This window comes from Hypanus sabinus, chromosome 1 (assembly GCF_030144855.1).
Source record: "Hypanus sabinus isolate sHypSab1 chromosome 1, sHypSab1.hap1, whole genome shotgun sequence".
In the NCBI taxonomy this organism is placed as follows: Eukaryota; Metazoa; Chordata; class Chondrichthyes; order Myliobatiformes; family Dasyatidae; genus Hypanus; species Hypanus sabinus.
In genome coordinates this window covers 108,728,063-108,745,931 of record NC_082706.1, presented here as the reverse complement: position 1 = coordinate 108,745,931, position 17,869 = coordinate 108,728,063, and the positions used below count along the sequence as shown (strand labels likewise).

Below are 17,869 nucleotides of genomic sequence, written 5' to 3'. Positions count from 1 at the left end.
CAGCATCTATGGAATAGAGTACAGTTGACTGTGTCCATCTGACTGAGAATCCTTCCAAAGGGTTTCAGCCCGAAACGTCAACTGTACTCCCTTTCATAGATGCTGCCTGGCCTGCTGAGTTCCTCCAGCATTTTGTGTGTGTTACTTGGATTTCCAGCATCTGCAGATTTTCTCTTGTTTATTGAGTATTTTCATTGAGTACAGGAATTGGGATGTTATGCTAAGTTGTATAAGACATTGGTGAGACCCAATTTGGAATATTGTGGTGCAATTTTGGTCACCAACCTACTTGAAAGAGTACAGAGAAAATTTATAAGGATGTAGCCAAGACTGGAGAACCTGATTTATGAGGCAAGATTGAATTTGTTTGAGGATACAAAGTTAAGAGGAGTATAATTAAGGTAAATGCTAGCAGGCCTTTTCCACTGAAGTTGAGTGAAACTACAACTAGAGGTCTTGCGTTCAGTATGAAAGGTGATATGTTTAATGGGAACTGAGGGAGAACTTCTTCACTTAGAGGGTAGTGACAGTGTGGAACAAGCTGCCAGCTCAATTGGTGGATGCAATTTCAATTTCAATGTTTAAGAAAAGCTTAGATGGTAGGGGTAAGGAGGCCTATGATCTGGGTGCAGGTCGATGGGACTAGCCAGTTTAAATGGTTTGGTATGGACTAGATGGGCTGAAGGGCCTGTTTGTATGCTGTAGTTTTCTACAAATCCATGACTCTATGATGTTGAGATCATGGCTCTGTGGAGTGTTCTTTTAGCTGGAGATAGTTCTTTATGACCTTGGCTGTGCGTTTAGGGTAATTGTCCTCGGACCAATCAGACACCTGCCTGATGGTATTGCTTGTCCAGTATGTCAGTCATAATGCATCCTGATTCTGATTCGCTCTTTCACAATAGTGGCAAAGGGCTCGGTTCTGAAACATTAATTGTTTTCCATTTCCACAGAGTATTTCCTATCTGCTTTTACTACAGAGATGAGGACAGAGATCTGGTCTTGCCCAATGAACCATAAAGAGGGGATCTAAGAGCCAAACAGACTCCAAAAAAATTAGTAGTGGATGGTGTTTTCCTGAGTTTATGAGGAGGGCTCAGTACTTTGCTTTCAATTCACACACAGGCATTAATAACACTGATTAACTGTAATTAGTGGTCTGGTATACTGAGTGGCTTAGACCAGCCTGTTCTGAAAGGAACTGGGCAACTTCCATCAGAATCAATTGCATGCTGTGCGAGTAACAGCAAGGGTTCATTTAATGATTTTGGCCAAAGTGATTTTGGCCATCTCTTTGGTGGTGTTAACAATTAAATTTTAATTCAGATTGTTAAAAACCTGAGTTTTCATGTGCAAAGCCACCTGTTTGCAGGCCATTCTCTCTTCTCGCTGCTGTCATCAGCAAGGAGGTACAGGAGCCTTAGGTCCCACACCACCAGCTTCAGGGACAGTTATTATCCTTCAACAATCAGACTCTTGAACCACTGTGGATAACATCATGAACCTCAACATTGAACTGATTCCACAATCTATAAACTCACTTTCAAGGACTCTACAACTCCTATTCTCAATATTGTTAATTTATTTATTTGTGTGTTTGTTAATTTTTTTTTGCATTTGCTCAGTTTGTCTTCTTTTGCACATTGGTTGTCATACTTTGTGTGTAATTTTTCATTGATTGCATTTTATTTCTTTGTTCTATTATAAATGCCTACAAGAAAGTGATTGTCAGAGCAGTATGTGGTGACATACGGAATTGAAATATTCTCTATTTGTCTGAGCAGATGCAACTTCAAAGGCAACAGGAGAACTTCAATCCCATCCTGAACAAACCTGTAATCTGGCAAGAGGGACATAGATATCATTGAAACAAAAGATGCTCCGAAATACAGAATGAAAGTAAACGTGAACCAGTTCCCTTTTCATAAGACTATAATACCATAGCACAATTAGGCCATTCAGACCATCGAGTCTGCTCTGCCATTCCATCATGGCTGATTATTTATTATCCCCATTCTACTGCCTTCTCCTCATAACCACTTTGCTTCACCCTTATTCAAGGGATGGAAGATATAGACCGTGTGCAGACAGATGTAATGAGTTTAAATTCACATCATGGTCAGAGCAGACATTATGGGACAAAAGGCCTGTTCCTGTGCTGTTTTGTTCCATGTTCAATGATTTGATTTGTTATTGTGTATGGTTCCACACCAGAGCTGCTATAAATTTATATTAGTATTCATATTTATGGCATCCATGCAGGGTAGATATGTTAATCCTGATCTGTAATAATGCTTTTTTATGTGGCACTTTATAATTTGCTAGGCCACTTCATAAAGCATAGACAAACAAGAAAGAACAGGACTGGTCCTGGTGAAGACCAAGTCGGGGTGAGATGGCATGTTATTACTTACTGAAGGACATAGTAAACCAAAACAGTTTGCTTTGCTGTTGCTTCAGAATTAATGAATGTATTTAACATCATACCCTACTTGTTTTGTGAGGATTTAAATTCATGACTTCCCCATTATCATCAACAGATGCTGTTTACTCATATGAAGAGTAATTGAGGATTCTATCCAAATAACCTTTACAGGTAAATTAGCTAACCCCCAGATTGTCATCTCATTCTCCACACTATATTATTTTAAAATCAATATCCAAACAGAGTACAATTCACTGCTACTTGTCAGTCATGGTAGAGACAGCACGTTTATTTTCTTTTCACATTCACTAAAGATGCAGTCTTTTGAATTTTAAAAATATTAACAATAAATAATAATTTACTCCTTTTTCTCACAATTATCAACCAGACAACATTGACATCACAAACTCAATCAGCAACAACAACCAGGCACGTTTAGAATGCACTTCAATTAGTTTCACTGGACAGCAGGTGGACACAAAGTCAGTTGAACCTAATACATGCATATATATCAAAACCTACTTTGTGAAGAAGATCGTGGTTTAAATTGAGGTTGTATTTTACTGGAGTGACTACGATCCAACTCAACACATTGGATATAACTGAATCTTGCAGGGACATTGATCTGCGGTCCTTCAGGTAGTAATTGACCTCAGCTCAGTCTGAATTCTAATGATTCTTTCACTGAGGACCTGTCCTGACGTTGATTACTGAATCTACTTGCTACACATCATTTCTGATCTTCGTTTTGTTAAACACCTAAAATGAAAAGGTCTAATATCAGTGCAAGATGTCCAGGATGGTGTCACACCTCAGTGGGGCTCTGCATCACTATGTGAAGTGGTACATCGCCATAACAACTCTATAACAATAGGAAGGGGCACATTTTAAACTCCAGTTAGTGCATAACTTTGTTCTGGCCATCTCCCAGACCCTTCACTCTGGTAGTTATCTAATCCCTCCAGATGTCCACAACTTTGTCATTCATTCGGAATCTGACTTCCGTCACCCCAAAATGTTAACCATGTTCCACTCTTCACAGATGTTGCCTGACTTATAACACCATAAGACATAGGAGCAGAAGTAGGCCATTCGGCCCATCAAGTCTGCTCCACCATTCAATCATGGGCTGATCCAATTCTTCCAGTCATCCCCACTCCCCTGCCTTCTCCCCATACCCTTTGAAGTCTGACTAATTAAGAACCTTTCTATCTCTACCTTAAATACACCCAATGACTTGGCCTCCACAGCCACTCATGGCAACAAATTCCACAGATTTACCACCCTCTGACTAAAGTAATTTCTCTGCATCTCTGTTCTAAAAGGACATCCTTTAATCCTGAAGTCGTGCCCTCTTGTCCTGGACTCCCCTACCATGGGAAATAACTTTGCCAAATCTAAACTGTTCAGGCCTTTTAACATTCAGAATGTTCCTATAAGATCCCCCCTCATGCACCTGAACTCCAGTGAATACAGCGCAAGAGCTCCCAGACGTTCCTCATACAGTAACCCTTTCAGTCTTGGAATCATTCTTGTGAATCTTCTCTGAACCCTCTCAAGTGTCATTAAATTGTTTCTAAAATAAGGAGCCCAAAGACCAGCTGAGTATCTCCAGCATTTTCTCTTTTTATTGTCTAAATGGGATTTGATAACTCACTCTCTCCTGTGAATTTGATAAGATTACGTGCAGCTTAATATGGTCAACTAGTTTGGCTGAGTGAGCTGTGAAGTACTGGAATCAAGGAGTTCCTCTGCTAGATTCAGGCTGGGTGAAGCAATGATTGTCATCCAAGTTGTTTTGAATCGAGCCACTGAACACTGGCACCTGTGACAATGTTGTGAAACAGTGCTTAACAAAGCTCTAAATAATTACTCAAATGTCCAGACAACCTTTAGTAGATGGCAGGAAAGCATGATGAAGCCAGACATGTCATATCTTCCTAACTCTCTCTTCACAATTATTTTCCCTTTTCTATTTTCAGGAGCCTGCTGTTCCAGTGTGGCAGAAATGATACAGTCCAATGCCAGTGTCTCACGTTTGTGGTGTGCAGTTGGAAATGAAGTTTCTTAAGTGTGTCTATCAATTACATTACAGTTTCCCTCTCTTCCTCAACAACCAGTGAAGGCTTGTTGGATGCTGGAGACTTGCCAAACTGCTCGGGAAGGGAGGAGGGGTGTGAGTTCTCTGACACGGAGCTGCTCTTCACGTAGCCCGGCAGGTTCCAATGCCCATCGAGTAACCCGCCACCCACTCGGCTATTGAGGTGGAGAGTTTGTGGTGCCCGGGTGGTTATGTTGGCACTGATGCTGTTGTTCGTGTGTGACACCATTGGCCCATAGCTGTAGGCAGTGCTTCCACTCCGAGCTTTGCGTTTGAAGTCAAGTGCCAAAATCCAACGGGCCCATGCTTTTTTGATCTCACTCTGGACCTGAAGCAAAATAGAAAGATACACAATTAAAAAGGCAAAAAAAACAGCGTTCCAAACCTCACTCGGCACAAAGCAAAATTACCAGCCGCAGATCTGCCATTTCCTTTTCCCCAATTATTCTCATCAAACAGCCAGAAATAGCCCATTAGCCACAAGATCAGCTGACCTCTCAATAAGAGTGCATAAACGCTTAACTTCCTGTGACAACCCCTCGCAGCAAAGCTTAATCCTTACACTTTTGGCTTTCCCAAATTAAAGGGCAGCTTGGAATCTTATTAGATGACACAAAGGTAGCTTGAAACTTTCATTAAGCTACACGCATTGATTCGCAAATGAAATGTGGGGCTTAAGGCTGCATCCTGCTGACATGGTATTGCAGGACGTGGATAGTACAAATTACAAGCTAATACAACACAAATTTTAGGCAAACACTGAGCACGGAGAGATGTTCCAAGCATCATGGTGCTCCGTGTGCCAAGTGCACAGAGTGCACATGCACCTTGGCCTTTATACTCATTCCTTTGACTGTAAAATAAATAGATGCCACGCAATTTATAAGCTCAGGAATTTCAAAGAAGCATTAAAGGAAACTCCTGCCCATCATATTTGCAGTAAATCTAATGTCACAGTTTTACACTCCTGTGCTCAGAAACAACCCAGGGGCAAGATTCAGCTTATGTAGCAGTCAGCATGTATCCCTCTGACTGAGAGAGCTAATGTTATCTACATTAGAGGGGGTAGTTATCACATTACATTTGTAGACTCGCTTTACTGACAGTCTGCTATACTGGAAAGCTGGCCAGAACCTCTAACATCCCTGCTGGTGCATCTATAACCTGGCTCAGCCCTTTGTTGCTGCTCCCCCGACGATAACAAGTCACCTTGTTGTCAATTGGCTTGATGTGTGTGTCACTGAGGCAATGTCCAATGGCTGTCCACATTGATCGGGCTGAGCTCGTGTGCTATGGATAATAGATCATTGATGGGGACTGACATCAGCTGCTCCATCCCTTCTCCTCCATTTAACCTCTCCTATCCTGTGTTTTACCCTCCTCCTACTGACTTTTATACTCTCTGCACATAATTAAAATCCTGGTAAAGGTTTTCATTTCTCTTTGGAGAGGAGGATGAGAGGTGACTTGACAGATTTTAAGAGGCAGGAAGTGGACAGCCTACACCTTTTTCCTAGGGCAGCAATGGTTAATACAAGAGGGCATAATTTTAAGGTAAGCGGAGGAAAGTATAGAGCGGATGTCTAAGGTAAGTGAGGAACACACACAAAATGCCGGAGGAACTCTGCATGCCACGCAGCATCTATTGAAAAAGTACTGTTGATGTTTCAGGCCAAAACCCTTCGGCAGGACTAGAGGAAAGAAGCTGAGGAGTGGACTTAAAAGGTGGGGGGAGGGGAGAGAGAAACACCAGGCTATAGGTGAAATCTGGAGAAGGAGGGATGAAGCAAAGAGCTGGGAAGTTGATTGATGAAAGTGACAGAAGGCCATGGAAGAAAGATAAAGGGGGGAGAAACGAGCACCAGAGGGAGGTGATGGGCAGGCAAGGAGATAAGGTGAGAGAGGGAAAAGGGGATGGGGAATTGACAAGGTTTGGGGTGGTGGCTGGGGAGCAGTACCACATTACTTGAAGTTTGAGAAATCGATATTCATGTCATCAGGTTGGAAGCTACCCAAACGGAATACAAGGTGTTGTTCCTCCAACCTAAGTGTGGCCTCATCATGACCGTGGTGGAGGCCATAGAAGGACATGTTGGAATGGGAATAGGAAGTGGAATTAAAATAGGTGGCCACTGGGAGATCCCTCTTGTTTTGACGGGTGGAGCAAAGGTGCTCGGTGAAGCAGTCTTCCGATCTATGTCAGGTCTCACCAATGTACAGCAGGCCACACTGGGATCACCGAGCACAGTAAATGACCCCAACAGACTCACAGCTGAAGTGTCGTCTCACCTGGAAGGACTGTTTAGGGCCCTGGATGATAATGAGGGAGGAGGTGTAGGGGCAGGTTCCACTTGCAAGGATAAGAGCCAGGAGGGAGATCAGTGGGGAGGGACGAATGGACAAGGGAGTGATCCCTGCGGAAAGCAGAAAGTGGGAGGGGGGAAGATGTGCTTGGTGGTGGTATCCCGCTGGAGGCATTGGAAGTTTCGGAGACTTATGTGCAGGACACAGAGGCTGGTGGGATGGTAGGTGAGGGCAAGAGGAACCTTATCCCTGGTACGGTGGTGGCACAATGGGTGAGAAGAGATGCGGTTGAGGGCAGCGTTGATGCTGGAGGAAGGGAAGCCCCTTTCTTTGAAAAAGGAGGACACCTCCTTCATTATAGAATGCAAAGCCTCATCCTGAGAGCAAATGTGGCAGAGACAGAAGTATTCAGAAAAGGGGATGGCATTTTTACAAGTAGTAAGGTGGGATGAGGTGTAGTCCAGGTAGCTGAGAGAATCTGTGGGTTTGTAATAGACATCGGCGGATAAGCTGTCTCCAAAGATGGAGTCAGTGAGATTGAGAAAGCGAAGGGAGGCATTGGAAATGGACCAAGTGAACTTAAGGGCTGGGCATGTCTGCTCTTACCCCATCCTCCCGCTACCCTACCACGGATAGGGTTCCTCGTGTCCTCACCTACCTCCCTCCCAGCTTCTGCATCCAGCACATAATTTTACGAAACTTCCGCCAGCATTTTGTGTGTGTTGCTCAGATTTTGAGCATCTGCAGATATTCTCTTGTTTGTGTCAAAGGTAAGCATATTTTTTACAAAGTGTTAAGTGTGTGGAATGCACTGCGAGGTGTCAGTTGAAGCAAATACATTTAGGGCATTTAGAGGACTGCCATAGGCAAATGGATGACAGAAAGATAGAGGGCTACGTGGGAGGGAAGGGTTAGGCTGAGCTTGGAGTAGGTTAAAAGGTCGGGTCAACATTGTGGGCCAATGAGCCTGTACTGTGATATATTCTATGTCCTTCTAGCTCTGATGGAAGATCATCAACCACTGAGCTTATGTGGTCTCTCCCATCACCTCCCGTTCAATGTGGTGGAGACTGTTGCCTCCCTGCCCCTTTGCTTGGCTCCCAGCCTAGTGATTTATCTGCAGTAACAAGCTCAACGGCCAGTGACCACTACACTAATCCCCTGTCCAGGGGACACTAGGCCAGCCCCAGTGCAGCCTCGAGCCCCACACTGAGTGACAGCACCACTTGACCCAGCCCAGGCATCACCAGCCCTCACTGGCAACATCTGCACATTGGCTTTGTTGTTCATTCCGCACCGAGTCCACCATGCCCCTGCTGCAGGGGTTCCCAGAACAAATGCCTTTTTTAAATTTACACAAGGCACAGCAGTGAATGTTAGGACTCAAGAATCAGAGCCCCTATTAAAAAAATAGTACTCTGCAGGGTAGAACTAGATAAGCTCTCAGCATGCTATAACTACTCAGTCGGCCAGTCAGCCATTACATCTGAAACTTCGCTCACTCACTAAATTCAATACACTTACACAATGGAATACAAGTGCTTACCTCTCCATTGCAAAAGCAGTAGATAACAGCCACAAAGCAACCCTGTAAAGTTAAGAGGATAATATTTAAAGCCTCATTTGCTACTCACAACGTAATCTACTCCACATTTGGGAGACTAAATGCAAATTGAAGTGATCACCCTGAAACACCTCTGCTCAGTCTGTAAGGCGAGTTACGAGCTTACAGTAGATTGTAGTTTGATTCTCAGCCAAACCCCAGTTCTGAGCTCACTATCCTTATAACCTTTGTTAACCTTTGTTATATCCTTTGTTATTCTAACAAATCTCAAAGTTGTGGACAGACATATATCTTTAGATTAGACATTTTACATTCTTTCAAGTGTGTCCAACAATTTCAGTTCCTATCTTCTGCTCTCTGGAAATCAATTATCAGTCATTTTTCTGCAATCTCCATTTAAACCTCATTTTAATGCATATTTTGTCTCTTTCCATGTCACAAGTTTGTTTCCCTATTCATTGTCTAATTTAACCTAACCCTTCTTTTATCCTACTACTACTTATTGTTCTCTCTGTACATGAAGGTAGGTCAAGAAGGTTCGGTCATTCAGCATTCAGTGCTGTACTTTTCAATGACTCTATGGCTCTATAATTAAGGTCTGCTATTTTTTTTAAACTTCCATTACTGATGAAAGGCCATCAAACTCAAAGAATAACTCTACTTATATCTCTCCAAATGCTGAATAACTGAATACTTCCATGAATAATTTTAGCTTCTACATTTTTATTTTTTAGTGTTTGAACTTTGAAGCACAAGAACAATTCTCTCAGAGTAACATATATGAATGACTGCTGACACGGAGATAATTGATACCTTGCCATTCTGAGGTGTATTCTACCTGTGGCAGAGTCATCAGTGAGAAGTACAATGGCCATTCAGTATTTGAAAAGAATAAATTACTTGTTTAAGTTATTCAGCATATGACATACCAAATTATGTCTAGTTCATTATGCCTTTCACATTCAATCTTGTATCCATCTAGAATGAAGATTGTATTCCATATAGGAAAAATATAAAAGCCATTCCCAGCATAATTTTGAGAATCTTAAAAACTCCCAATTGATTGCAATAACTGACAACATTGGGGGAAAAAATTGATTCAGTCCAACTACAAGTGGCCCCCATTTTCTGAACGTTCGCTTTACGAAACCTCGCTTTTACGAAAGACCTACATTAGTTGCCTGTTTTCACTAACCAAAGAGTCTTCACTTTTACGAAAAAAGGCAGCGCGCGCCCTGAGCAGCCAATCTCCTCCCCCGGATCTGCATTCAGCATCAAGCCACCATAGCTCAAACACGTGTCTGTGAGCATCTGTGCTTTATCTCGATTTATTTTGTGCATCCATCAGCAAGATGTGTCCCAAGGTATCGGAAAAGCCTAAGAGAACTCGTAAGGGTGTTACGCTTAGTGTAAAACTGGACGTAATTAAGCGTTTCGATCGTGGTCAATGAAGTAAGGACATTGTCCGCGCATTGAACTTGCCTACGTCCACCATTCGCACTACTTGAATCTTGAAAGCTGCAGATGTTATTGTTGTTTCTGCTCCTAGCAAAGTAGTCTCTTTTAATCTGCTGGGAACTTTTCGGCAGCTTCATAGTTTAATGTTTACTGGAGAGGGTGCTTCAGCTGATACTGAAGCAGTCAAAAAGTTCCCAACAGAACTGAACAAAATAGATACAGAAGGTGGTTATTCATCTCAGTGTTTAACTGTGACGAAACTGCAATTTATTGGAAAAAATTGCCGAGCACCCCAACCTCCGACGACTCAGCCTAACACACCATCATCAGTGTGCTCACCGTCTTCCCGATTCCGGTAAGTGAAACTACACTGTGCATACATTATTTCTACTTTATATATGCTGTGTATTTTTCTGTGTTATTTGGTATGATTTGGCAGCTTCATAGCGTAAAGGTTACTGGAGTGCAACGTTGAGATTTTCGCTACGCTAGACAGTGCTGCAATGATTTCAGAGAAGTTTTTCTACTTTATATAGGCTGTGTATTTATCATACCATTCCTGCTTTTATTATATGTTACTGTTATTTTAGGTTTTATGTATTTTTTGGCATGATTTTGTAGGTTATTTTTTGGGACTGTGAATGCTGTCAAATTTTTTCCATATAGATAAATGGTAATTGCTTATTCACTTTACGACATTCTGGCTTACGAACAGTTTCATAGGAATGCTCTTCCTTCAGATAGTGGGAGAAACCTGTATATTTTATTCTGTGAATCTGGGTTTCATTGAAAGACAGATTTTATGTAAATTTTTAATTACTCTGAGTAAACAGAAGTAAAATCTTCTGCTTGGCCGATCAAAAGGCAGTGATGAGTGTACTTAAATGAGCTATAGGTTAGAAGTGGCATGAACAATAGACTTGATCGGCTTTTTTAAAGCTATCAAATTTTAAATCAATCTAACAGCTTACATCCAAGAACCACTTGCAACAATAATCTGACTTGATGTTCTTATACAAATTTCAGTCAGAATTAGGTGCATAGAAGGGTCAAACGAGTCAAAGGGAGATTTTTAAGACTATTTCCAGTCGGGCCTACTATAGGCAGGGCTGGGGTGGTTAGTGAGGATAAACTCACACTATCTATTCAGCTCCTGGCCTTCATGTGTGGCTTAGCTAGTAAGCCCAGAGGAACCATTTCTGCTGACGGGAGAAGGTGCAAAGGCAGGTTGCTGGTGCCTTAAACTTGGGCCTCGTCAGCTGTGATTGGCAGTTCATCTAGGAGAAGGAAATCTCTGATCTCAAACCTCCACTGCTTGCGGCTGCACCCATTCATGGCAAAGGATTCGGGAGTAAATCCCGAGGAAAAAATCCGGAGCTGCAGTCCCGAAGGCAGGCCCACGTTGAGTTCAACACTGACTGGCAACTCCTGCAGTGCCGCTGATGCCACGCTGCATTGGTGTCTGCCATTCCTTTAGGGTCATCAGCTGTATGGAGAGGGCAAAATATGCTGTATAGGCAACAGCTTGCTCTCCATGTTGTACTGCTCTGCGTATCACATAGACAGCTAGGATGCAACATCCAGTAGCAACCTGGACCAAAGGAAGATCTCCAGGCAGGGCAATTCTGGACCTCATCTTTGGAAGTGAAATTGGACAGGTGTTGAAGTGTTGCCATGGAAACACTTTGGAACAGAGACCATAACGCAATTAAGGCAGTTATGCAAAGGGATAATATTCTCCTCAGGCTAATAAGTTCTACTATGAGGAGGCCAATTTAACAGTGTTAAGAGAAGAGTTGGCAAAAATAGAATGAGAACAAATAGGAGTGGGTAATGTGACAGCTGACAAATGGGAGTTATTTAAAAGAGAATTCATAAGACGACAGAGCCAGCAGGAGACAGACAGTGGTAGTGGAAGAGGTTTTCCTGTTTGGAATTCTGTGACGTTGTGATGTTTGGGATCAGCGCTGGGACTTCTTTCGTTTGGTAGATGTTTGTAAAATGGTACAGAGATATATAGAGCAAAAAGGCAGTTGGTCAGAGAATTGAAGATGGAATTTAATTCCAGAAAATGCAAGACAATAGGAATCAAATTGGAGTAGAAGTGATGACACTAGGAGATAGAGTGGTGAAGATGACATGTAAGCATGCTCACCTTCACAACTTGACACGTGGAATATAAAAGCTGGAATATCATAGGCAAATGTACAAAACATGGGTCCAAATGCAATGAGAATTTTGCATGCAGTTCTCATCACTACTCTTTAGGAAGTATCAGAATGTACTGGCAAGAGTGCAGAGCTGATTCACTGGGATGTTGCCTGGATCGGAAGATTTTTGTTATGGAGAGAGATTGGATTGGTTATTTTTTTATTCCCTGAGTGAAGTTGGCTAAAGAGTGAATCAATAGTTTTTAAAAACCATAAGCAGCACAGAAAAGGCAGAACCTTTTTGTCCTGAATCTGGTGTTAAAAGCAACAGGGCATTGGTTTAAATGAGTGGAAGGATTTTTTAAAGGGGAAAGCTTTTTATGCAAAAAAAATATCAGGAACTTGCTGCTAGAGGAGATGATGAAATCATATCAAATCACTACATTTAAAGAGTTGTTTAGACAGGCATTTAAAAAGGCAAGGCATAGAAGGACAGGGAACTAATGCAGGTAAATGGGATTATTGTCACTGGGCAAAAGGGTCAGCATGGATACTTTGGGCCAAAGGACCTGTTTCTATGTTGGACGACTCTATGACTATAATTACCTGAGAGGAATTAAAGAACATTTCGTAATGCATCTGGATTTGCCAGAGAATGCCGGACACCTCAGTGTAAGGGATTGCCGTGAAGACAATGTAGTGTACTCCGAAGAGAGGTGACAGGACCAGAGTCGACTTCAGCAGCTTCCTGTAAACAAAAATAGCTCAGATGAGGTATTTCCATTTAATTTCATATTTTACAGATTACATCAACAATCACAGCTTCCATCAGTGGCTGAAGCAATTCTTGGACATGTTATTTTCCAATCCACAAGCAAAAAGGTTAACCACCTTAAATTTGCTGAACATTGCTGGAGGTGTCCCTCCAGACAAAACACACAAAACAAAAGCCTGAGGCAAAAAAAAAGGAAAATGCTGGAAATACACAGTAGGTCAGGCAACATTTGTGAAAAGAGATTCCTTTCATCTGAATAGAGGCCTTGACTGTCTATTCAGCTACAAGAAAATGGAAGGGTTTCAGAAGACTCAAATAAGAAATAAGTTGTGTGCTAAGTTTGAAGTTCAAATGTAATCAGTGATTTTAGAATTGACGATGGGTTGTGAACTACAAAGTAGGGGTTTTATCAAGAAGTGGTGCTAGAAACTGTAAAGTAAATGTTAGGATAAAACTACCTCTTTAATATCCCATCAAACTTTTTGTTGTTAGGTAAAGTTTCTTTAATATTTCAAATATTGTCAAGCCAAATATGGTAGCAATAGATAAATGAACATTGATCTCATAAGGTGCTTTAATTTTAAAAAAAACGATGAGGGCCTCCTTGTCCATTTCTGTTTCTACATTAAACACCATTTTTCAGAAGGCCCTGCTTTACCAAAGCCCTAGAGCTTACCGGTACTGTTGACGGGTGTCACACCTTCCGACATTGGACTCTCTCAGTTTGGTGGCGAGAAGTCTGATAATATTGATAAAAAGCATGAAATTCACCTGAAAAAAGAGGAGAAATGTGAAACCAGAAAAATGTGATGACACAGGAGTTTGCAGAATGGAGTTAGATCCTAAGGGGAGGAAGGTAGGATTTATTATATCTCACCAATATTGAAGCCAGAATAGGTAATTGAAAAATCAATTTTAAGTTTCCAGCACTTAGATCCCAGCAACTATAGGAGTAAAAATAGAGGAAGAATATCATTAGATGCAATTAGTTATATAAGAAACAATTATCTATAATTCCTGTATATATTTTCATTAGCTTAACAAGAACAGTGAGAAATTTGATACGTCAGTTTTCACAATCTGTGATTGACTCTGCTGAATGGCTTCTGTGTTCTAAAATCCGATAAATTCTCTACGCTCTATGTGTCCGGATATACAAAGCAATTATCACTACTGTACAAGTACAAAATAATCAAAGTGGATGGTTAACAGAAGTTTATCTCATAAATTTTGGAATTTGGCTTGGAGGAAGGTGAATTATACAGAGTTTCAGCAAATTCCACATGTAATCCCCCGTTGTCTTTTATATGCCAAGCCTTTAAAAACTCATTTAAAAAAATCACTATCCCAAATATACTCAGTGACTAAGCTTTAGTCTCGCACCATTTAAAAAATATTCTACTATTCTAGCTGTTCCAACTGGTGGTTGAGCTCATATGTTCCCTCATTTTTTAAGTTTCACTACACCCTACAATTGTACAGAGTGTTGGTATGGTCACACCTGTGTGCTGTTTCCGCCCCCTATTTAAGTGAGGACTTATTGTACTAGCATTGGAGGCAGTGCAGAAGAGGGATCAGAAGTGAAAAGAGTGAGCATTTTCAAGTTTCCGGATGTCAATATCGCTGAGGACGAAAACTGGGCCAGACATATGAATGTAGCTACAAAGAAGGTGCAACAGTGGCTACATTTCATTAGGAGTTTGAGGTAATTTGGTATTTCACCCAAAATACACAGAAATTTCTACAGATGTACCATGGAGAGCATTCTAACTGGCTGCATCACTATCTGATATGGGAGGTGGGGGCTCTACTGCACAGGATTGAGGTAAGCTGGAGAGATTTGTAAACTGAGTCAGCTCCATCATAGGCACTAGCCTCCATAACGTCCAGAACACTGTCAAGAAGTGATGCCTCAAAAGCCCACTTCCCATTGTTACCATCAGGGAGGAGGTACAGAAGCCTGAAAACACACACTCAATAATTCAGTAACAGCTTCTACCCCTATGCCATCCGATTACTGAATGAACATTGAACCCATGAACACTACTCACTACCTTTTTATTTCTATTTTTTGCACTAATTTAGTTTAGCTATTTAATACACTAATTTAATACTGTAATTCAATTCTTTTTCTCTATTACATTGTACTGATGCCTCAAAGTTAACACATTTCACGATACATGTCAGTGAGATTAAACCTGATGCTGATTCTGAAGATCAGTCAGGATCACTTTGGGTGCTGGGATAGACTTGAGAGCCCTAGTTTCAAGATTGTTTAATGTCATCTCCAGTACACCAGCGTAAAGGAGGGCAAAATAATTGCTACTGACTTTGACAGAAAATGATAAACTAGTGGTGGTGGGGCAAGTGGAGGAGTGGGTTAGTGGCTGGAGGTGTTGATCTGCCTTGGGGAAAGTAACTGTTTATTGAGTCTGACATGGATGCTGTGTAGTCTCCTCCCTGGTGAGAGTGGAACAAAGTCCATGAACGGGCTGAATGGGATTCTTCATGAGGTTACTGGTCCTTTTCTAGCACCTTTCTAGCACCTGATGGTGCCAGTGATGTGTTGGGCAGTTTTCGAGTTTTCCTGTCTGCCGCAGCGTAGCTTCCGTACTCTGCAGTGATGCAGGTTAGGATGCTCTCTACTGCACATCTGTAGAGAGTATAGATGCACATAGCTCCGCTCTCTTCAGCCTCCTCAAAAAGTGCAGGCATTTTCCAAGCTTTCCTGATTGTGTGGGACGTGTTCTGGGACCAAGAGAGATTGTGCAAGATGTGCACTCCTAGGAGTTTGAAAATGCTCGGAGTTTCCACTGCTGTGTGTGTAGGCCTCCGTTAGTCTCAACAGACCATAGATTTGTGCCTTGGAAAGTTTCCAGGGCACAAGCCTGGGCAAGGTTTTTTTAATGGAAGACCGGCAGTTGCCCAAGCTGCAAGTCTTCATGCCACCGATGTTGTCCAAGGGAAGGGCATTAGGCCTTCGATATAAAGAGAGATGCAGGTGGTGCAAGTTCTCCTTAAGTCAATAACCACCTCTTTGATCAAGAAAGCACAGCAATTTCTCTACTTCCTGAGGAGATTCCAGTGAGGCCGGCTCCCCATCGCTCCCATTCCAACCGATTTTTACAGGAACACCATCGAGAGTACCCTGATGCAGCTGCTTCACCATCTGGTATGGGAATTACAAGACATCTGACCGCAAGTCCCTTCAAAGTACCGCGAGGGCTGCTGAGAGTCATTGCGGTCTCTCGTCCAACCATCAGAAATCTTTATCAGAAACGCTGCATACACAGGGCCCTTAGCATTGTCAATGATCCCCCCCCATCCATCCAACAATCTCTTTGACCCCCTACCATCAGAGAGGAGGTACCATAGATTTAAAACAAGGACTGTTAGGATGGGGACAGCTTCTTCCCTCAGCCTGTGAGAAAACTAAACTCCTTGCTACCACCAAGGTCTCATCACGTATGAAGCGTCACTAGTGTTATACAGCATACTTTTTAACTTGTGGTGTACATGCGCCTTATTATAGTTAATCTACCTTATGTGTTGTGTACGTGAGTTATATGTACCGAGTTGTGTACCTTGGTCTGGAGGAACGTTGTTTTGTTTGGGGGTATAGATGTGTACAGCTGAATGACTATAAACTGAACTTGAACTTTGTCTTGCTGACATTAAGGAAGAAGTTATTTGCCTGGTGCCAGGTCTCGAGCTCTTCCACCTCCTCTCTGTAGGGCATCTCATCGTTATTGGTGACGAGCCCCAGCACTGTCGTGACATCAGCGAAGTTGGCAACGCCATTGCTCAAGTGCTTGGCTGCACAGTCATGCGTAAGCGATGGGTTTAGCAAGCAGCTCTGGGGGCAACCGTGTTGAGGAGGGAGAAGCAGTTGTGCACCCTGACTATCTGAGCTCCATTGGTTAGGAAGTCCAACACCCAGGTCCACAGTGGTATATTTACACTGAGGAGTAGGAGCTTGTTCACCAAGGTCTGTGGGGCAACAGTGCTGAATGCTGAACTGAAATCCAGAAACAGCATTCTGACATCAGTGTCCTTGCTTTTTAGGTGTGTCAAGGCCAGGTGCCAAATGCTATGGTACCTGTTGTAGAGCAACTCTGTCAGTAAGCATATCGGCCCAGTGCCCCCATAGTGCCCAGTATGACAGGAATGTAGTTTTTGATGTGTGCCATTATCAGCCAATCAAAGCACTTCATGATGATTGGCATCAGTGCCACCAGGCAATAGTTGTTTAGTTCTGAAAGTATAGAGATCTTTGGTATGGGGATAGTGGTGGCTGATTTGAAGCACGCAGGATAAGCATTCTGGATGAGTGAGGTTTTGAAGATGTCCATGTGCTGGTGTGAATACTTCCTGAGTATTCAGCCTGTATCTCACAGCCTAACTGGGGATGACTTTCTAAAGTCATTCATGCATGCCTCGAAGCATGCATAAAAGTTCTTTAGGGCTTCAGGGATGAAGGCACCGCTAGTACAGTCAATACTGGATAGTCTTGAGCTCCTCACAATTCACAATATCATCCTGTTTAGCTCTGAATTTATTACACAAAATCCCCTTATCAAATTAGTAACATAGATTGTAAATAGCTGGGCTGCAAGATCCAATATATTCCTAACTGTATGAACAGTTCTAGAGCGCTTGAAAATTTAGAAGATGACAACCAGTGCACCCCTCATCTCCAAAGCCAGATCTTGCAAATCATTAGGTTCATGTCACAAGATTATGGGATTTTATTGACTATCACTCCCATTAGTTTTTCAATTATTGTTTTTTTTTAATGATGTTACTTCTATCCAGCTCCTCATTCACTCTATACCCATTGTTTTTCTGGCAGGCCTTCTGTATCTTCTTTCACGAATTTAATGTCTTTATTGGTTCCTTGCTCAATATAATTTCTTTAGTCCCAGTCTCATTTTAAGAGACTCATTTTAACTTTTTCTAACCATTTCATGTTCACAGCAAACACGAGGAAATCTGCAGATGCTGGAAATTCAAACAACACACAAAATGCTGGTGGAACACAGCAGGCCAGGCAGCATCTGTAAGGAGAAGCAGTGTCGATGTTTCGGGCCGA

At 42.2% G+C, this 17,869-nt stretch overlaps 1 protein-coding gene across 3 annotated transcripts in view; it reads right to left on the bottom strand.

Moving 5' to 3' along the window:
* Positions 1-2,693: 2,693 nt before the first annotated feature.
* The window catches only part of LOC132396537 (parathyroid hormone/parathyroid hormone-related peptide receptor-like), a 90,660-nt gene continuing 75,484 nt past the window's right edge, over positions 2,694-17,869 (bottom strand). For all 3 annotated transcript variants that reach the window (XM_059974149.1, XM_059974159.1, XM_059974169.1), the window contains exons 9-13: positions 13,655-13,721; positions 13,454-13,548; positions 12,609-12,750; positions 8,377-8,418; positions 2,694-4,854 (exon numbers count right to left, since the gene is read on the bottom strand). In XM_059974149.1, the coding sequence (XP_059830132.1) occupies positions 4,510-4,854; positions 8,377-8,418; positions 12,609-12,750; positions 13,454-13,548; positions 13,655-13,721 (691 nt within the window). In that variant the 3' untranslated portion in view covers positions 2,694-4,509. The remainder of the gene's footprint in view (positions 4,855-8,376; positions 8,419-12,608; positions 12,751-13,453; positions 13,549-13,654; positions 13,722-17,869) is intronic.